This window comes from Gopherus evgoodei, chromosome 3 (assembly GCF_007399415.2).
Source record: "Gopherus evgoodei ecotype Sinaloan lineage chromosome 3, rGopEvg1_v1.p, whole genome shotgun sequence".
Taxonomy (NCBI): domain Eukaryota; kingdom Metazoa; phylum Chordata; order Testudines; family Testudinidae; genus Gopherus; species Gopherus evgoodei.
In genome coordinates, this window is record NC_044324.1 from 121,044,921 (window position 1) to 121,064,427 (window position 19,507).

Genomic DNA, 19,507 nt, shown 5'->3' on the forward strand with positions numbered 1-19,507 from the left:
TTGATAAAAAGCTATGTTTATACAAAAGCTAACCTGCATTAGGCAATCTTCTGTTTTAAAGACATTGTATAATTAACCCTAAGCATATTGGGTACAATTCTGACCCATCTTTATTAGAACATCTCCCCTCCATTAAGTAACTGATTTGTTTTGGTTGTTTAAAATAGGTTTCACTATATATATTATAAACATCTGGATATTCCCTGGGTATTCCAGTCTAAGGGTATGTCTACACTACCTGCCAAATCAGTGGGAAGTGACTGATCTATCAGGGATCAATTTATCATGTCTAGTGTAGAGGTGATAAATTGATCCCTGATCGCTCTGCCGTCAACTCCTGTTCTCCACCACGGTGAGAAGCGGAAGCAGAGTTGACGGGGGAGTGGCGGCAGTCAACCTCACGCCATGAGGATGTGAGGTAAGTTGACCTAAGATACACAACTTCAGCTACAAGAATAGTGTAGCTGAAGTCAACGTATCTTAGGTTCATCCCCTCCAATGTAGCCCAGGCCTAAGATATATAGGTGTGTGAAAAAATTAGATAGCTTTGTAAAACTGCCATGCAAATTTACTAGCCCAGATATGAAATCTGCTAATCTGTTCATTATCATTATGACTGATGACAGTGGAAAAAAAAACACTAAAGATGTTTTACTCACCCATTTAAACTGGAAAATTGTACACCTACTTAACATACAACTACACGATGTCTGATTTTTCAGAACTGCTATGCATCTGCAGTTCCCAATGATTTCAATGACAACTGCTGGTGCTCAGCACCAATGAAAATCAGGCCATATACCTTTAAAGCAGAATAAATTATCTATGCAAAATAATCACATTTTTAAGAGAATCTTTTACTCTGAGTTGCTGTACATGGTCCTGTTCTTTCCCTTATATATTTACATCTCCTTTTTATTTACACCTTCATTTGCACTATTTAGAAAGCCCCAAATTGTTTTCTCAGCTCATCCACTCCAACATTCAAACAATGGACTCCGTGGCCAAAAATAAAATCAGCAGTAGTTAAAAACCAAATTATAGTGACACTGAAAAAAATTAGTTTAATTAAATTGTGAACAACACCCTCACACACTTTTAAACGCTTCATGCACACTGAATGAGAGTCGGCTGGTAATCTCTGAAAGTTAAATTTTAACTATAAAGTTTGTGCATCAAGTGTACAAAATCCCCCTATTTTTTCTACATATGTTTTCAAAGTTAAATCATAATCAAATCTATACATGAATAATTTGATATGTAGAAAATGGAGAGCTAGGCATCACAAAAAAGCTTTTAAGTAATTCATAACTACTCAGGTAAATGCACTAATTTTGGCTCTGCAGTTAGACTAATAATGTAGAAGATGTAACTGAAAGCTTAAATACACTACCACAGCCATCGATTACCTGTTTATGGATTTTTATTAAGTGCCACTTACTTCAAATTCTGAAGTGTCCATAATGCAGCTGCACACCGATTCAAACACCAAACTGCTACTTTTTTTTTTTTTCCTAGATCACACACAGGAAGTCTCAGACATGAGACAATCTTTTTTTAAATCAGTTTTGAAAAAAAGTTAAGTGTTTGTATGCAATAGACTGAGCCAAGTGACATAATTTGGATTGTGATTAAGCTCCAGATTTCAACCTCCTCCAAAAGTCCTAGGGTGTTTGGGATCAGAGTTCCAGTTTAGACCCATCTGTAGCTATCAAGTTGTAAAAGAATAAGAAGAAAATAGAAGCAAATGGTAAGATGTAAGTGCTTAGAGATGACAGACTGTTTTCAAAAGTTGAAGCTGGTGGGACTACCCCAATATTTGAGAAAGAGTGTTTAGCCATCAGACAGAGTAAAGCCTAGTGCACTCTGGGTTTCTGAATGTTCCATAATACCTTGTGGAATGTGGGTGTCCCAGGAAGAGAAAGAGAAAGATGACACCTGGAAAAAGAGAGATTCACCACAGGGATAGCTAGCAAGAATGGGCAGAAGTCAGGGATTTGGAGCAATCAAATTTTTTAATTGCTCCGCTCCGGCTCTGGCCAAAAAGCTACTGGTCCATGCTCCAGTTCCGGGCTCCCCTCCAAAGCCCTGGCAAAGGTAGCTAGGAAACCAGTACCAGCAGACTGACTTATATACCTGCTGTATTGGTAGAATAGGTTCCATCAACAAGACAAGGACCTATTGCTTAAATCAGCCTCTACGAGATGACTAGAGGATCTCTCATGTAACGTCGATTTTTCTAAAATGCTAAAGAGGCTATACACACAATTACAGGCCAGTAAGCCTAACTTCAGTACCAGAAAAACTGGTTGAAACAAGAGTAAAGAACAAAATTATCAAACACACAGATAAACATGATATGTTGGGGAACAGTCAACATGGCTTTTGTAAAGGGGAAAAAATGCCTTACCAGTCTATTAGAATTCTTTGAAGGGGTGTCAACAACATGGGTACAAGGGTGATCCAGTAGATATAGGCTATCTGGACTTTCAGAAAACATTTGACAAAGTCACCAAAGTCTCTTAAGCAAAATAAGCAGTCAGGGAATAAGACGGAAGGTCCGCTCATGGATCAGCAACTTGTTAAAACATAGGAAACAAAGGGTATGAATAAATGGTCATTTTTCACTTTGGAAATAGGTGAATAGAGAGGTCACCCAAGGATCTGTACAGGGACCTGTGCCGCTCAACATATTCATAAATGGTCTGGAAAAGGGGGTGAACAGAAAGGTGGTAAAATTTGCAAATGATACAAAATTACTCAACATAGTTAGGTCCAAAGCTACATGTAAAGAATTACGAAGGGCTCTCACTAAACTGGATGACTGGACAAGATGACAGATGAAATTCAGTTTTGATAAACGTAAAGGAATGAACACTGGAAAAAATAATCCTGACTTTACATACAAAATGGAGTCTAAATTAGCTGTTACCACTCAAGAAAGAGATATTAGAGTCACTGTGGATAGTTCTCTAAAAATATCCACTCAATGTGCAGTGGCAGTTGAAAAAAAAAGCTAACAGAATGTTAGGAACCATTAGGAAAGGGATAGATAATAAAATAGAATATATCATAAAGACACTATATAAATCCATGGTATGCTCACACCTTCAATGCCATGTGCAGTTCTGGTCACCCCATTTCAAAAAAGATATACTAAAATTGGAAAAGGTACAGAGAAGGGCAACAAAAATGATTAGGGTATGGAAAAGCTTCCATATGAGCAGAGATTAAAAAGACTGGGACTATTCAATTTAGAAAACAGATGACTAAGGCAGGGTGCTGGAACAATCTGTAAAGTGTTGGTGCGGAGACTCATTGAATCAAACTGTAAACCTAATATATAATGGAAACCACTGCAAGCCATGGGGTGCAGGCACCCCCAACAACCCTAGTTACAACACCTATGGACTAAAGGGGTAAGAACGAAGTCTATAAAACCATAAATGCTATGGAGAAAATAAACAGAAAAGTGTTATTTATCCCTTCACATAACAGAAGAACTAGAGGTTACCTGATGAAAGTAACAGGTAGCACGTATAAAACAAACAAAGGGAAGTACTTCTTCATACAATGCACAGTCAACCTGTGGAACTCATTGCCAATGGATGTTGTGAAGGCCAGAAACAAAACTGGGTTCAAAAAAGAATTAGTTAAGTTCACGGAGGATAGGTCCTTCAATGACTATTAGCCAAGATGATCAGGGATGCAACTCCATGCTCTGGATAGCCCAAAACTTCCATCTGTCAGAAGCTAGACTGAATGATGGAATGGATCACTCGAAACTTCCCTGCTCTCTTTATTCCCTGGCATGGGCCACCATCAGAAGACAGGACACTGGGCTAGATCAACATTGGTCTGACCCAGTATGGTCTTTCTTATGTCCTTATCAAACACTGATTTGAATCTAGTACAACAACAGAAACTACTTAAGACTAAAGCAAATTCTGTATATTTGTAAATACACAGTCTCAGCACACAGTAGTGTCTCTTTGGGAGATCATGAAAACATTAAACAGTCTTCATTCTATATTACAGCTTCAATTTTCATATTGAAGTTTCATGATTCCAAATATACTTGATTATGCTTAGATGAACATTTTCACTTATTTGAATAATATAGTTCAATACTATAATTATATTTAGTTCAAGATCAGCATGAAAAGCAATTAGTATACATGCTCAGAAAATGCTTTTTAAAAATTGGATCCACACAATTCTATTAACAATTATTGTAAAAATGTTTTTTATAATGAAAAAACATTGAAGGATCCCTCCTCTCCATTAGGGCAGTAGAGGGTGCTACTATATCAGGTGTTGGCAACCTTTCAGAAGTGGTGTGCTGAGTCTTCATTTATTCACTCTGATTTAAGGTTTCGTGTGCCAGTAATACCTTCTAAAAATGTTAAAATGTCTCTTTCTACAAGTCTATAATATATAACTAAACTATTGTTGTATGTAAAGTAAATACATTTTTTACAATGTTTAAGAAGTTTCATTTAAAGTTAAATTAAAATTCAGAGCCCCTCAGACCAGTGGCCAGGACCAGGGCAGTGTGAGCGCTACTGAAAATCAGCTTGTGTGCCGCCTTCGGCACATGTGCCATAGGTCGCTTATCCCTGTACTATATTGTAACATCAAACAAGGAACTATATACCTTACCTTCTCCAAATTAGTAAGATATAGGAGCTGGCCTAGTTTCTTCTGAAGCTGTGATTTGGCAACCGCCTTGTCATTCAAAAGTTTCACTCGATTTTGTTCTACCTGCAAAAACAGCATTCATTAAGCCTGTACACACATCATAGGGTGTTGTCCGATAAGTTTCAGAGTAAATCTTAAAAGGATCATTAAAATACTTGTAAAGTAGATAATTTTTTGGGGGGAAATTAAACTATTCGTTTAAACTTTGAGACACAAGACAGTTAATTTCATCATTTTAAAATTTCTCCAGGCTAGCAACTGAATGTTCATTCTCTCTCTTTCTAGTATGGGTGAGACAGGCAATGAATACAACTTAATTTAGTTCTAATTTGCTTCACTTTCACTGCAAGCAACAGAAATTTCACACACCAAACTATTAACCTTTATCACCAAACCCTTGTAAAGTTAAACATTTGTACTATTTATTGTATTTAGAACATAAATGATCCTCTGATCTATTGCTGGCAGTACAAATGACTTGTGAACTAAAACAAGATGTTTAAGAATTGAAATGTTCACTATTTATGTTGTTTTACTTAATCTCTTTGCCCTTCTTTTAGTCTGTTCAATGACAAGAGATATCACGCTCACTTTGGTTTCTAGTCAATTTTGCTTTCTACTTGTTATATATTAGCACAAGCTTGCACTACTGGAGTAGTAAGGCTGAAGACCAATTAAGAAGCGGTTTTCTTTCAATTTTGAGAACACATTTCTAATAAATATTAGATTTTCTATAACTTTTGTTTTTTAAATAAAACCTAAATTTTGGATTTCAATTGCCTGGTAAAATTCCTTTAAAACAGGGCTGAGAAAGTCACTGAAGGAAGAGCAGAGCATCAGAAACATATCACCGGCAGCAGCCAGAAAGCTGAGAGGAGGAGCAGAGCAGTGGAGACACACAAGCACTTATCAAAGCAGCAAGGAGACTGAAGTACATGTAAAAGTAGCAGAGTACCCTCACCCACATAGTAACAATGAAGCTTTAGGAGAGGAGGGAAGGACAGAGAAAGATGCATTAGGGCTAATATATTTTTATACTTTTATAGGGCATTCTTAAAATACCAGTCTCTTTTTTCACTATTTCTCTCTTGAAAAACACAACTGCCCCTTTTTTTGACTCAAATATTTTACCTCGTGTGGTTCTATGATGTGAAGAACAGGGGGGCTAGGCTTTGGCTCATCAGGATGACGCACTCGCAGCCGTTCTGTAGCCATAGCAAGTTCATCGATAGCAGACACATGATCCCTCAGTACCATCCAATATTCATGAAGTAACTACAGGAAAAAACAAAATGAATTAACAATAGAACTATGGGTTGAGTCTCCTGTAGACTGCTGCTTCTTGTTATAAGCGGTACACTCTCAACCTGAATCTTTTGAGAGAAGATTTTCACAATAATCTGGCCACAACAACTTTTTCTGAACAGAAAACTGTACAGGATCATACGAATAAACTGCTCTCTTCCACCAACTCTTTATGTGTGGCTATGAACGAACTCAATTGACTTTTCACCACTTTCTCCCCCACAAAATTTCTCCAATGAAATATAACTACAAAAATCTACATAAAAAATGTGGAGATCAGCTGCCTCTGCTTGATTAAGTATACTCTCTGAATAAAATGAAGGGAAATGAGAAAACTATTAGCAATATTTGGAAAGCATAAAGTAGTAAAAGCACAGTTTCTTAGATGACGCATGAAGTATTTTGCTCACTTGAGTGACAATACCATTTTTTTGTAAATGTTGATATGCAAAAATTTGACCATTCTAGATAACAGAGAAACAGAAAAGGGTAAGAGAAAAAAAACAGTCACTGGGTTGTATTCACCTGAGGAACAGTAAGTATTTCAAATGTTATTTACCTAATTTTAAATATTTATAGAAAACCAGCATATTGCAAATTGTCACACTTCCTGGTGTTTTCTCAAATCCCTAATTGATTATATTGTGACAAATTTAGTTTTTTTTATGCCTAAACCTATTTGTTCTATGCATCTTTCCTCAACTTTTAATTATTTTATTCAAGAGTCCCTCTATGACACTGAGATCCAAGGAACCACCCCTCAATTTTTTCTGTTAAGATTCCTACCTTCATATATGACATTTGGCCTTGAGAGAACACTGGTTTGCTACTGTAAGGATGTTCCTGAATGCTGGCCTGCTGGCACTGTTTTGTTTTTTGTTTCTAAATAAAAAAAAGCACTGAAGCATTAATTTTGGAGCCCACACCTTAACACGTACAAATGCAGAATTACTCTGCATGTAAACTAGCATAAAGTTAGCCAAATAGGTCACATTTTGAGGTTAATTTCAACAAACAAGGAAAACAAGGGTGGCACCAGCCTCTTCTCAGTAGGAGGCTGAGGTAGGCCTTAGCCCCACCTCGCCATAAGGCCCTGCCCTTCTCCTTGGCCCCACCTCTTCTCCTTCTCTCCCCCCAAGGCCCTGCCCCTGGCCAGGCAGGAAGCTGGCACTGGGCAGTGGTAAGAGCTGCCCAGGAAACATAGGCCGCTGTGGGAACCCTGGATCTTCCATCTTCCCGGCGCAGCATACCCCAGAGGGTGGGGACACAAGCTGAGGGCTGCTTTCAGGCATCCTGTTTCCCCACCCAGGCTTACTCCAGTGCTATTGCTGAAGGTGGGCCCCCAGCCAGCAGTTGCCCCTCTCTCTGCTCTGCCTTCAAAGTTAGGTGGCCAGAGAGCGGCAGCTGCCACAGACTGGCTACTGGGGGGAGGCCCTCAGGAAAATTTTGGGGTGGCTATAGCCCCTACAAGCCCTCCCCAGCCCCACCCCGAAGGAAAATAAAACCAAAACAGCTTTTAAAAATAGGTAAAACACCAGGAAAGATAGCTTATAAGGCCATTCATTGACAATTCAGATGCTTCCTTGGATCATGTCACTAATACACTATTTCCAGTCACAGAGAATGCCACCAGCAAAGTCTTCTCTCATGAATCCCCCGACTGTCATCAAGTATATGTACGGAACGTTCATCTCTGCATACAGTTTTAGCAGAATAGTTGCACAAAAGCTCTGCAATTACCATTCATTAATAGAAAAGCATGCAGCTACTTTGGCTTTCTTCTCTAAGTGAGTGTTAAGAGCAAGTTAAGTGTTTTGTCCACACTGGCTAAGCCTTCACAATTTTAAATAAAGCTGTTAAGCCAATCTGTGAGATTAGAAAAGAAGCAGGTACATTTCCCATTCCCCTAGTCTGCAAAGAACTGGCAGTGACAAAACATTTACATTTATACTGCAAAAACAATGAATCCTAGAGCAAACTGACATTATCTGTCCTTTGCTTAAATGCAGCAGTTATATTTCAGAGTAGGGTCAAAGAAGGTCTGTAGAGATCATTAACTGAAAAGTTAGTTCCAGATATATAAGGGCTACAATATATGTAGCAGTGCTCTTCCAGCTCAAAGTGGATTTGAGCAGCACCGTCAATTGAATCAATGTTGCCAGGGCAGGCCAGATGGAGTCACAAATGTACTATCTGCATTGTCACTGGCAATATTAGCCCTTCTTCTGCCTCCCAAAGCAATAGAACATGAAGATACTATTTGTTCTCACAGCAGAAGAAATGCACTAATGCCACAAATGAGAGGCTCACGTCAGGAATATAGTCCTCTCTGTGCCAACTGCACTAAATTCTGCACATATAATAGTGAAGCATGACAAAGAACTATTATCAACATTTTCAAATCAATTAATAAAAGTGGCCTGATTTTCAGAGAACATGTGGGATTTACAGAGTGCTCAGTATCTCTGAAAATCAGGAGCTTAAATATTGGTTTAGATGCCTGAGAGCTTGTGTGTAGTTTCTGCAGTGTCACAGAAATAAGATGGCTTTCTGAAGTAGTCGTGAGTTCAGTCTCACTTGTGATGGGAACATGTGACTAGGAACCAGTCCTGCTGGGGAATATAAGGGCAGCCTGGCTTTAGTCAGTGAGAATTTGGGGACCATGCTGGGAAGAAGTGGGTGAAAACTCTCCAGAACTATAAGACAAAAGGCCTGGGAGAGAGACCATCAAGAAGCAGGAGTCTGCTGAAAGACAAGCTCCAGCTAAGGGGGCTGCAAAGGAGTCATCTTCCTAGAGTATATGCAACATGCCACAAGTGGCATGTGACTAGGATTCATCACCAAATTTGGTCTGCTGGTTGGATCCTTAAGCTTCCCAGGCCCTGATCAGGCACTGACAGAAAGTGCGACACGAAGGCTGATCCACGCACCCCCTGCAAAGCAAACCTCGTGGGAGGATTATAAGGAAGGTGTGATGTTCTGCTCAGGATACCCAGAACTTTAAGCCACTGAGTTAACCCCTCTGTCTCAGCAAGTGAGAGCTTTGCTGCTGTTAAGCTGTGCATCAGCTTCTTGACACTCCAGCCTGTCAGTTTTACCAGCAAATTCCTGGAGACTTTGCCAGTCTAAAACTGGCCTTGCAGGTAGCAATATGTGAATCCCAGTTCCTGAGTTCCCCTGAGATGTGTGTCTGCAGTCTCCAGTCAATCTCCCTGTGACACTCAAAACAGCATGCATACTAGCTGAAGACTTATATTTTAACACAGAGCACTGAGATGGGTTTGTAATAAAACAAGAATAAGCTTATTAATGAAGAACAAAATTTAAGTGATACTAAGCCAGAGAAAGAGAGACAGGTATGGTTAATAAAACATGCTTTCTAGTGACTAAATTTAATTTTAGAAAATTACAATTGTTGCCTAAGCAGTTTTCTTATTTACATCCAGTTACCAGCATCTCTATCCCTCCAGCCTAGGGGATCAAACTTTCACAGGCTCAGAGGGTGCTGTACCCTAAGTTGCCTAAGTGACGGATCACTAAAATGTTTTTTGCTCCCCTTATATTACCCAAAGTCCATTGCCTCTGCCTTAAGAGCCAAGGAGGCTTCCTGGGGGGCAGATTCTGACCCCTCGGTGAGCTCACTAAGCTCCTTCCTCCATTGCTTGTTACTTTGTCTACCATATATGTAAATATACCTTCACTGTCCTCAGTCTGTAATCAAGCCAGTCAGAGAGGGGAATCCACAGCCACAGGCTCGATGTGCACACTGTGTCCCAAGCACATTTGAGGAACATATTTCCAGAACACAGACATACAAGTCTTTGTACACAACCCGTAAACACACCATGCAATGATTTTGGTAAACGATTTTTTTGAGTCTAGAGGGAGGGCTAAATGCATGCTGTAGCCTGTTAGAAACCAAAAGAACTAAATGAGCCCAGAGGTGAGGGCTGTATGGTTTTGTTATTTTAAAATAATAAATTGTCCCCAAAAGGGGAACAGTACTGTGAAAACACCAGGTGCAGTGGTTTGACTGATATGAGACAGAAGGTCAATTGAGGAAATGAATGGGCCAGACATCTTATTTGGTAACCCCTACTAAATACAGAATTAAATCAGGAAAACCAGATTAACTGGTTTAGTCTGCAATAGATGCAATTATACTGATACAGAAGTGTGTATATCAGTATAGCTTGCTTTGGTAAATGTTAAATCTGTGCAAAATCTACATGTAGACACGTCCTAACTTTAGGCATCTAAATTGAAAATTTTGGCTTATGTTCATGTTACATATAATACACTACTGCAATGTTTCTTCAAAATCTTATCTGTTGTACCTTGTACTCCTTCTTCCATGCTTCAAAGAGTTCCAGAAATATATTCCCTTCTTCAATTAGTCTAACATCCATTCGGTGAGCTTTGGCAAAAGACAGTATGGCTTTTAGGGAGCGCTCTGTCTCACTTGTGGCCCATAGTCCTCGACTTGTGGTGGGCAAACGGTCATCAACCAGCCCGTCTTCATCTTCTATCATCTCTTCGAAGATAGCCATCTGGCCATTCACACTGAAAATACACCAAAACATAACACTTGTCACTAGATTCTCAAGATATGAGTATCTTATACACACATACAGAGCTATATTTACATTTATATATACACACACTTGCTATATTTAAGATATATACATACTTTACATATATAAATATAGAAATGCATATATATGAAACTACCATGCTATTTGCTATTTATTTGTTATGAACCCCAAAACATGGCCACATTGACAATCAGGATATATTAACAAGGCAACATAAAAATAATCATCCAGGACCAAAATGTAAGTAGCTTGTGGTACTATTCACATTCTGGTTAACATCAAGTCTTACACTCCTGGTTTAGAACATATTCATAATTTAAAATAGGGAAAACACAGTTTTGGTTTGTGTATCTGCTTTTAAATTATGGTTATCCCACAGTGCCTTGAAAGCAGCGTGTTAGATACTGGTAATATGAATACTGTGCAGACCACCTTGTCAGCTATGCACTCAATACTAGCTCTTGCAAAGCCTTGGACATCATACTTTTAGAGTGGTTATTAAGGACACTGGAAGTGTCAAGTGTAAAAAAAATAATATTTTTTTAAATAGCACTTCTGTATCTTTAACTCCTCCCTGGACTGAGAGCAAAGAGATGCAGAGGAGGAACCCTGGCTCAAAATCTACTACCCCAACACAGAATCTTTGGCAATGCAACAGCTTCCCACCTCCCTTCCCTATCATAATGATTATCATCTAATTTATCAGACTGTACTCTTACTTAGAAAAATTAAAAGTAACCATCAGCAATGTTCTCTGAGGACTCCTGACTTGCATGCATACAAAAAAGCATTTGCCCATACAGACCGTGTAGCTCAACATATCATTACAAAATATGCATATTAAGAAGCTGAGAACGTTTTGAAAATTTAGCTCTGTGGTCTTTCAAATCATAAACCCCGAATGAGAAAACAGTACTTCTTATCTGTTCATTTTATAAAGGAGTGTTTTTTTTTTAAAATGAAATATGCATACAAAAGTGACACTGCCTATAAAATTGATACTGACTCTCTTTGCAAGAATATGTTAAAATAGTTTGCTCCTGAAACAAAGGTTTTAGGCATCTTAGGATGTTTATATTTAAAACTTTAACTTCCAAAACAAAATTTTCCTTGAACCACAAAAATAAGAGTGAAAACTAAGTACTCACGTATGAGAGAACAGCTTTGACTCATATTCTGTGAACAGCTCATCAGCCTTACAGAAGACACAACTAGAATACAAGAGATTGCAAAGAAAATAGGCTCATTAAATTTTCAGCTACTCAGTGGAAAAAAATAGGAGATCTCCATTTTAATTAAAAAAAAACAAAACATGTGGCCTGATCCCACAAACTGGATCCATGCAGACATAAGGGTCTGTTTACATGGATCTCATGTAAGATGGGAGCTTTAATATTTAAATTTCCTTTTTCTTCCTCTTATTCCAAAAGAAGATGGACTTCTCAATACGCCTCCTACAAAAACAATGTTTTTGACATACTTGTTCAAAGGAAGTCTAACGGGTCGCAGATGGCAGATAGTGGCAGCTTCAATAACCTTCTTAGAGGGAGGACCTTCTAGATTTTTCACAGCTTCTTTTACAAGCTTCTGGAACTTCTTCACCTCTTCCATTTGGGTTGTGAGCAGATACTGAAGGCCTCTACAGTCACGGAACCTGACCAACAACAAAAACACATAATAGCACACCAAGTCAAAACCCAATTCAAGATTTTCACAAAGAAGAGAAATAAATAAATTGCAGTATGCAGTGAAACTACTTAAGGCCCAGTCCTGAAGTGTAATGCTCACTATCCTGAATAGTTCCTATTTAAGTCAGTGACATAAAATGGCTCAGATTTTAGAAATGGGGAAATAGCACATAGCATCTTGGTCACTGTCTCAAATCTGGTCAAGGTCAGTAGTGCCTGAAATATTTACCACCTGATTTGTGTTTGGCGGCCAGCGAGTAATGAGTTTGGTAGTCTCAGTCCAGTTCACAGTGGACACATACATAAAACCAACACACACAAAGCATTTGTTACTCTAGTTCTCAGAGATAAAATACTGAACAAGCATAAAGATGAACCACTTAGTTAAACGTAGGTATTTCTCTTGATCGGGTGCACAGTCTGCTGCCAGTACAATATGAGGGAAGTGAACTGTTGCTGCCCATGCTGTAATTGTTCTTTGGGTTCACCGCTTTGGATGCCAGAATACTGCTCGACTTGGCATCCTTAAAAGTACTTACAGTAGAACCTCAGAGTTACAAACACCTTGGGAATGGAGGTTGTTCATGACTCTGAAATGTTCATAACTCAAATGTTATGGTTGCCCTTTCAAAAGTTTACAACTGAACACTGATTTAATACAGCTTTGAAACTTTACTAAGAAGAAGAAAAATGCTGCTTTTAACCATCTTAATTTAAATGAAACAAGCACAGAGAGTTTCCTTACTCTGTCAAATATTTTTTATTTAAACTTTCCCCATCTTATTTTAGTAGTTTACATTTAACACATTACTGTGCTGCACAGTATTTGCCCCCCTTTTTTTTGAGAGGCGGGGTGTCCTCTTCTGCCTGAGTGTGTATTTCGGGTTCCAAATGAAGTGAGTGGTTGACCAGTCAGCTCGTAACTCTGATGTTCATAACTCTGAGGTTCTACAGTATATATATTTTTTCTAAATAGATTTCTCTCTCTTAGGGAAAATCTGATCCAAAACATTCCAAAAGCACAATGAGCCAAGTTAGAGAAGGATAAGTTCATCTGTGTAAAGCTGAGCAAGGTTAGAAAATGGTAGCTGTTTAAAGGATCTAGTTAAGCAATACTTAGGGCTAATTTGGAATTCTGCAACTAAATAAAACCCACATATGGGAGAGCTAACCAATTACCAACAGGGTATTTTGGAAACACATGGGTAGCATTTAAGTTTGAGTTGATAATATAATCTGAGCTGCCAAGTGTTCCAAATGTAAGAGAGAAATCCCACTTTGTATCTTGGGTCAGCCAACTCCACTACTCAGTTATTAGATAGCACTTGCTGCTTCCACCATTGCATTTTTAATAATAATAAAAATATTTTAGCTCTTCTAGAGTATTTTTATTGCAAATCTTCAAGTACTTTACAAAGGAGTACCAAGTATAATTATCCCCCATTTTACAAATGAGGAAATTGAGACACAGAAAGAAAAGCGACTTGCCCAAGGTCACACCTTGCCAGTGCCAGAACTAGAAAAACTGTTAAGATTTTTCTGACTAGCCCATTTTAAATGAAAAACTATTTCCTCTTTCACTGTAGTGGCAAGTACAGCTGGCCAGAAATTTTCTGATGAAATTTAGTTTAGTCTGGTAGAGTGAAATATTTCAATGAGTCTATCACAGATTCAACAAAAACTCTGGTTGAAACACAGCAGTGCACTTGGGCACTCTGCCTGGCTCCCCCACAGCTCTGTGGGATGGGGAGGCCAGCAGTGCTTGGCCTCTGTCTCCCCAACAGTTGGGCAGGAAGGCTCCTATCAAATTCACCTGGAAAACTGTCGAAAGCCTTCCCAGAGGGAAAGCCAGGAAGCTGAAAAAATCTTTAGGTTCAAGAAAAATTATGTTTTGGGAAACTCTTTTCTGTGAAAACTTTCACATTTTTGATGTTTGGTCCTACTTCTGAATGAAACTTTTTCCTCAAACACCCAATTTTTTTGTGGAAAGGGAATCACCCTTTTTTGGCATGCTCTAATGGCAACCACACACACATCTCTTCTAAATCTCTTCTCTCAGAGATGTTGAACAGCGGCATAACGAGAAACCCTTAGCCTCAAACGATAGCTCTCAATAAGATGGATGTTCCATGAGTAATGGGTGGAATTTCTCTTTTCTCCTTCTCAACACAACTCTGAGTATGGAAAAAGAAAAGCTATAAAAAGTAAAAATTCCTTTTTTTTTTAAACAATACTTCAGTGTAATTAAAAAAGTTAAGCATGTGATTAAGTGCTTTGCTGTATCAGTACTCAGCATCTTGCATGATCAAGTCTTATGACTAAACAATCCAGAGTAAAGGTACTGTTTTTCACTTGTTTGTGAAGAACTATGTTTGTTTATAGCAATGTAGATTAAATAAATAGAAATTATCCTATAAGCAATTCACATTTCAGTAGTTTTCATTTTTTTTTAAACAGGCAAATATTCAGTTTTGCCAACTGTTTACAATTCATGTTCCTGTATCTGAAGCCAGACTGTTAATAAGTGCAGTAAACGCTAGTCACTCATCTATACACCACTTTACAGGACAAACATATGAATCTATAATTTATTGCTCCATGAGCTGGGAGTGTTGCACAGGCAGCACTCTTGAACTTGGGACTGCAGGTATTTGTAAAAAGGGTGATGATGGCGGGGAGGAAGTAACTGGTGACAATCCCAATAGAAGAAGCAGTACTGATGGTCTGCAGTGGGAAACCCATCCAGAACTTGTTGGCCAGAAAATGGTATCAAGAATGGGAAGCAGCAAAGCGGGAAATGGACAGACCCCAATAGGGGTCCAAAACTGATGCAAATGAATCCCTAGAGGAACAAAATAAATTGCAATTCAGTTTCAGAGAACATTAAATCCCAATGTAATTAACATTGAATTATTTTGCTCAGCAGTTGCATGAATACAGAAAATTAAAAAAAAACAAAACCATCATAGATTATACAAAGGAGAACATTTTAATGAATACTTGTTTAGGGGAAAACCCAAGGCCCCTCTCTTTTGAAGTTTTATATTTAGTTTCTCCTTTTTGAAGTGTGTTCTGAAAATTAATTGCAGTGCAGATGTTCTGAAGCACAAGTGCCTGGCACTTAATTGCATCTGCTAGCACAAACTGATTAGAAGACTTGAGTGGAGTTAAGTGTATTAATTATGCTATTTTGTATTTTATTCTCTTACTTGTCTGCCATGGAGAGTTTATTAGTTTGCTGTTTGTAGTTACTGGTTATCTCATTTTGCACACGCTGAACAAGCTCCTCATCAATGGCATATTGTATTGCTGTCTGGATCACATCCAACCACCAAGGAGACCCAGAATGTATCTGTATGCAAGAGAGATTTATTCATGAATACTCATAACAGGTAAATGCTTTGCATGCTGTGGTAGGAGCCTTTTTTGCTCTCTGGATCATATTCTGCCTGGACTGGTAATTCTACTGGAAGCAGCCAGGAGATAAAGATACAGTTCGAAAACGCCATCTCTGCCCTCAAATATATCCAGAATAACTAGTGGGTACCTCCTTGTAAATTTCAATTACGTCAATATTGTTAAATTGTTTACATATAAGGCACAGGTAGGCTATCTATGCAAGAGAAGAAAAATATCATCTTACAGCAAGTGCATAAGTGGAGTAGTTTGGAAGTTTCCTTCCATTCTGAATAACTCCCTTTTCCTCCTTTAACACAGACTGCTAGGAGGAAAAGAAAGGGGAGAGGAATAAAAGACTTTTTAATGAGAGAAACAAGGCTGTTTTTCCAATGAAAAAATGGAAAAGACTGAAGTAAGTTTCAAAATGTAAAAGACAATGGATGTAGATGGAAAGGGAAAGTATATTTGCTCATGTGTTATTTAATCGTCTATGTCTTTATTTACTGTAATATAGTATAGCTGAATCAGCATTTCAGCTCAAGCCTTCATCACTATATTTTTCTTTTACACCTTTTCTCACCAGTTGTCAGAGTGAATTAATGCTGTTGAGATATACTTGCCTGGAAGAACAGTTCCTTAGGAAAGAATGGAGACTTCACCTGATGCTGAGTTTTTAAAATATAGAAATGTAGTATCTTCCAAGCCAGTATGATATTATTCTTATAGCTTGATTCTTAGCCTAAATTTCAAGCGGCAAGTGTGTACATGTGTAATATAATGCAATGGAAAAGGAATAAAGCAGTTGTTTTATTATAATTCTCAGTTACCCTGTGTTCCTATCTGCTTGTTGTGTCCATTTGTTGTAGTTCATCAACTAATAAAAATGTAAGCTTTTTGGAGACAGGAACCATCTTTTTGTTATGTGTTTGTGCTGTGCTCAGCACAATGGGGTTCCATTCTGATTAGGGTACGAGGTGCTACCACATTACAAATATTAAATAATACTTGGAATCTAGGACACACAGGTTAAAAAGTACTTAGCAAATAAAAAATCATAAGCCAAAGAGGACCTGCCTTTCTCTGGAGCTCACGAATGGTCTGTTGCACTGGCTGCAAGGCCTGATGAGCTTCTGAAACTTCTGCATTGGATTTACTCATATAATGTTGTCGAAGTTGTTCAGCCTATATGCAAATAAGAGTTTAAAATATGCATCAGCCATTTATATTTACAACGAATAATTAAACAGCTACTGTATTGCATTAGTCCAAGAGTGTGGTTGGTTACCCAAGGTCTGTACTTGCTTCTCTGCAAATCCAATTTTTTTTTTTTCTTTAAAAGAGCTTGAATTGCATGAGATTATAAATATGAGAACAGTACAATTTGACAAATTGTAAGCAGGAAGGAGTCTGACTACCAATTTTTCTTCTCTAAAGAGAAGAAATAAATTTAATAAATTTAATACTTTAAAACTATATTACTGTGATGAAAAATGACTTTAGCTAAATTCAAAAAAGCCAAGGAATTCTGATTTTAAACCTCTCTCTCTATCCTGTCAGCCATTCTGTTGCACCTACACAGCAGTAGCTATTGCTGAGTCAGAGAACAGCAATTTATTTAATGCTTTACCTGAACACCACACCTAACTGCAACATACTAAGTAAAGAAATTTTTAGCCCCCCCCCCCCAAATTTTTTTTTTTTTAAATAAAGAAAAATGCATATCTGGCTTGACACAACATTTCATGAAATTGTCTTGGTCAGAAAAAAACAAAACCAAACCCTAAAAAAAACTGGAAAAAAAATCAAAACATTTCATTGACATTTTCAAAATATTTTGATTCAAAACTCCTTTTCATTATGAAATGTCCATCGACTTTATTAAAAATATATAAAAAGCTTCAAATCTAATCTAAATGTTTAGTTTCAGGTCAAACAAAATCTGTTCCACCCTGCATTTAGCAGTGATGCTTGGAGTACCTTTCCCAGATTCGAGGAGCTGTGTGTGGCTCGAAAGCTCGAAACAAAACTTGGTCCAGTAAAAGATATTACCTCTCCCACCTTGTCTCTTTGCTATTTTTAGGCAAATCAGATGATGAACTTCTTATTTTTGGTAAGAAGCACTTCTGCAAACAAAAATTCATTGTGGTATTTGCACTAGTTTGGCAATATGTTATTGTCAGGTTAACAAGTAGATTACTGGCATGTGTTTTCACAAATAAATGGTCAAAATCTATAGTACCTCTCACCACAATTTTGGTGTGTCATATTTGTGTCTTTGTTTTCTGCATTTTGGGGTTGGTTAAGTTTCACTTCAATTTTCCATTACTATGGAATCATCATCATTATTAGTATGGATGGAGCTTAGTCCCTGAAACTAGAGAGACTCTCATAGGGGTGGAAAAGAGCACATTATTGAAAGAGGACAATGAAGAAGAATCTCAATTTTTCTGTTGGAAAATGAAAGCTAAAGTTTCCAGACCTTTTTCTTGAGACAACAGCATAAAAAAGATATTATTTTTCAAACCCTAGCAATTGGTTCACAAGAAATAAGCAACTGGGCTGCCAAAGTCCAACTTCCTCCCTGATAGTGCTTGCCTGGCCCCAACTTTGGTATGAAGAGTTCTTAATGTGAGGGAACCCAATTCTGCTCTCTCACACTAAGGTAATCCAGAGTGAAGTCAATGAAAGGAGGGACACCAGTATAAATGGAAGGAGCATCAGGCCTCTGAAGTCCTATTCCCCAAATCTCCAATACCTATCCCCTTCCCACTAAGGGCTTGTCTACATTATCTGCTGGATTGATAGGCAGTGATCGATCCAACAGAGGTCGATTTATCACGTCTAGTCTAGTCGCGTTAGTCACATAGCTGAAGTTGCGTAAGTTAGATTGATCCCTCCCAGTGTAGACCAGGCCCAAGTCTCCTTACCAGCCACAGAAGACCTGTTCTTTTGGCTCCCTCCATTCCTAATATAAGCTAAGGGAGATTGATGCCTGCTCCTCCCACACTGGACTACTAGCAGTAAGGGAGACTCTCTCACATAAAATATTAAAAAGTGATTCTGTCCCAACCATCTACTGAGTCCATCACCAGAAAGCCTCTGGCCTGATCATTCCACGATCAGAGATGACAGGACAACACACTTACCACTATTTTTGTTGCTATGAGGAACAGCTGGACAGGTAAGGCAGGCATGTAGGAGCCAAAACAAAAGTACATGGATGGATAGAAATTAGAGTGGGGTGAGGAGCAGAAAATGGAACTGATGGAATTTGGGTGGAGTGGAAGCAACCCCCCATGTATCATCTCTGATGGAGGCAGAAATTTTGAGGGCACTTTGTTAAAATTTTGACAGCAGATCATGGAATTTAGCTGCACCCATAAGCACAATTTAAGACCAATTTATGCCCCAAATATGTATATTTTAATCCCCTCAAAAAGAAAATGGAGTAGATTTGCTCAAATTATTGGTATGTATATCTTATAAAAAGGGTAATAAAGCACTATGATTGTGCTGTGATACAAGAGAAAAAGATGAAAAAAGAATGGTAAAGCAATTTCTCTAGTTCTAGAAGTGGAAGTGAAGAAAAGGAAGCTAAATGCACTATTGAGAAAGTCTAAATCGGTGCCAGGTGAACAAAGATATGGGCTAGCTGTCAAAGACTTTTTTTATTAGTGTAACAGTATAATCACAGTTCATGAGAGTATGCCTTTTTCAAATTTAAATTTTGCTAAGAAGCATATATAAATCTGTCTATGCATAGTTGCTTTTGAAGAGAGAAAAACAATTCCACTTTGTGATGAAACTTACAGTACATGT

The 19,507-nt window shown here is 38.1% G+C and overlaps 1 protein-coding gene across 8 annotated transcripts in view; it reads right to left on the reverse strand.

Annotated features, from left to right (window-relative positions):
- Positions 1-19,507, reverse strand: part of SHPRH (SNF2 histone linker PHD RING helicase) — a 121,337-nt gene that overhangs the window by 26,251 nt on the left and 75,579 nt on the right. For all 8 annotated transcript variants that reach the window (XR_003999624.1, XM_030556509.1, XM_030556510.1 and 5 more), the window contains 7 exons: positions 16,763-16,870; positions 15,499-15,641; positions 12,082-12,255; positions 11,750-11,812; positions 10,344-10,569; positions 5,833-5,976; positions 4,663-4,764 (listed from right to left, as the gene is read on the reverse strand). Coding sequence is in view for 7 of the 8 variants with exons in the window: in XM_030556509.1 (XP_030412369.1) it covers positions 4,663-4,764; positions 5,833-5,976; positions 10,344-10,569; positions 11,750-11,812; positions 12,082-12,255; positions 15,499-15,641; positions 16,763-16,870 (960 nt within the window). In the remaining variant the exon portion in view is untranslated. The remainder of the gene's footprint in view (positions 1-4,662; positions 4,765-5,832; positions 5,977-10,343; positions 10,570-11,749; positions 11,813-12,081; positions 12,256-15,498; positions 15,642-16,762; positions 16,871-19,507) is intronic.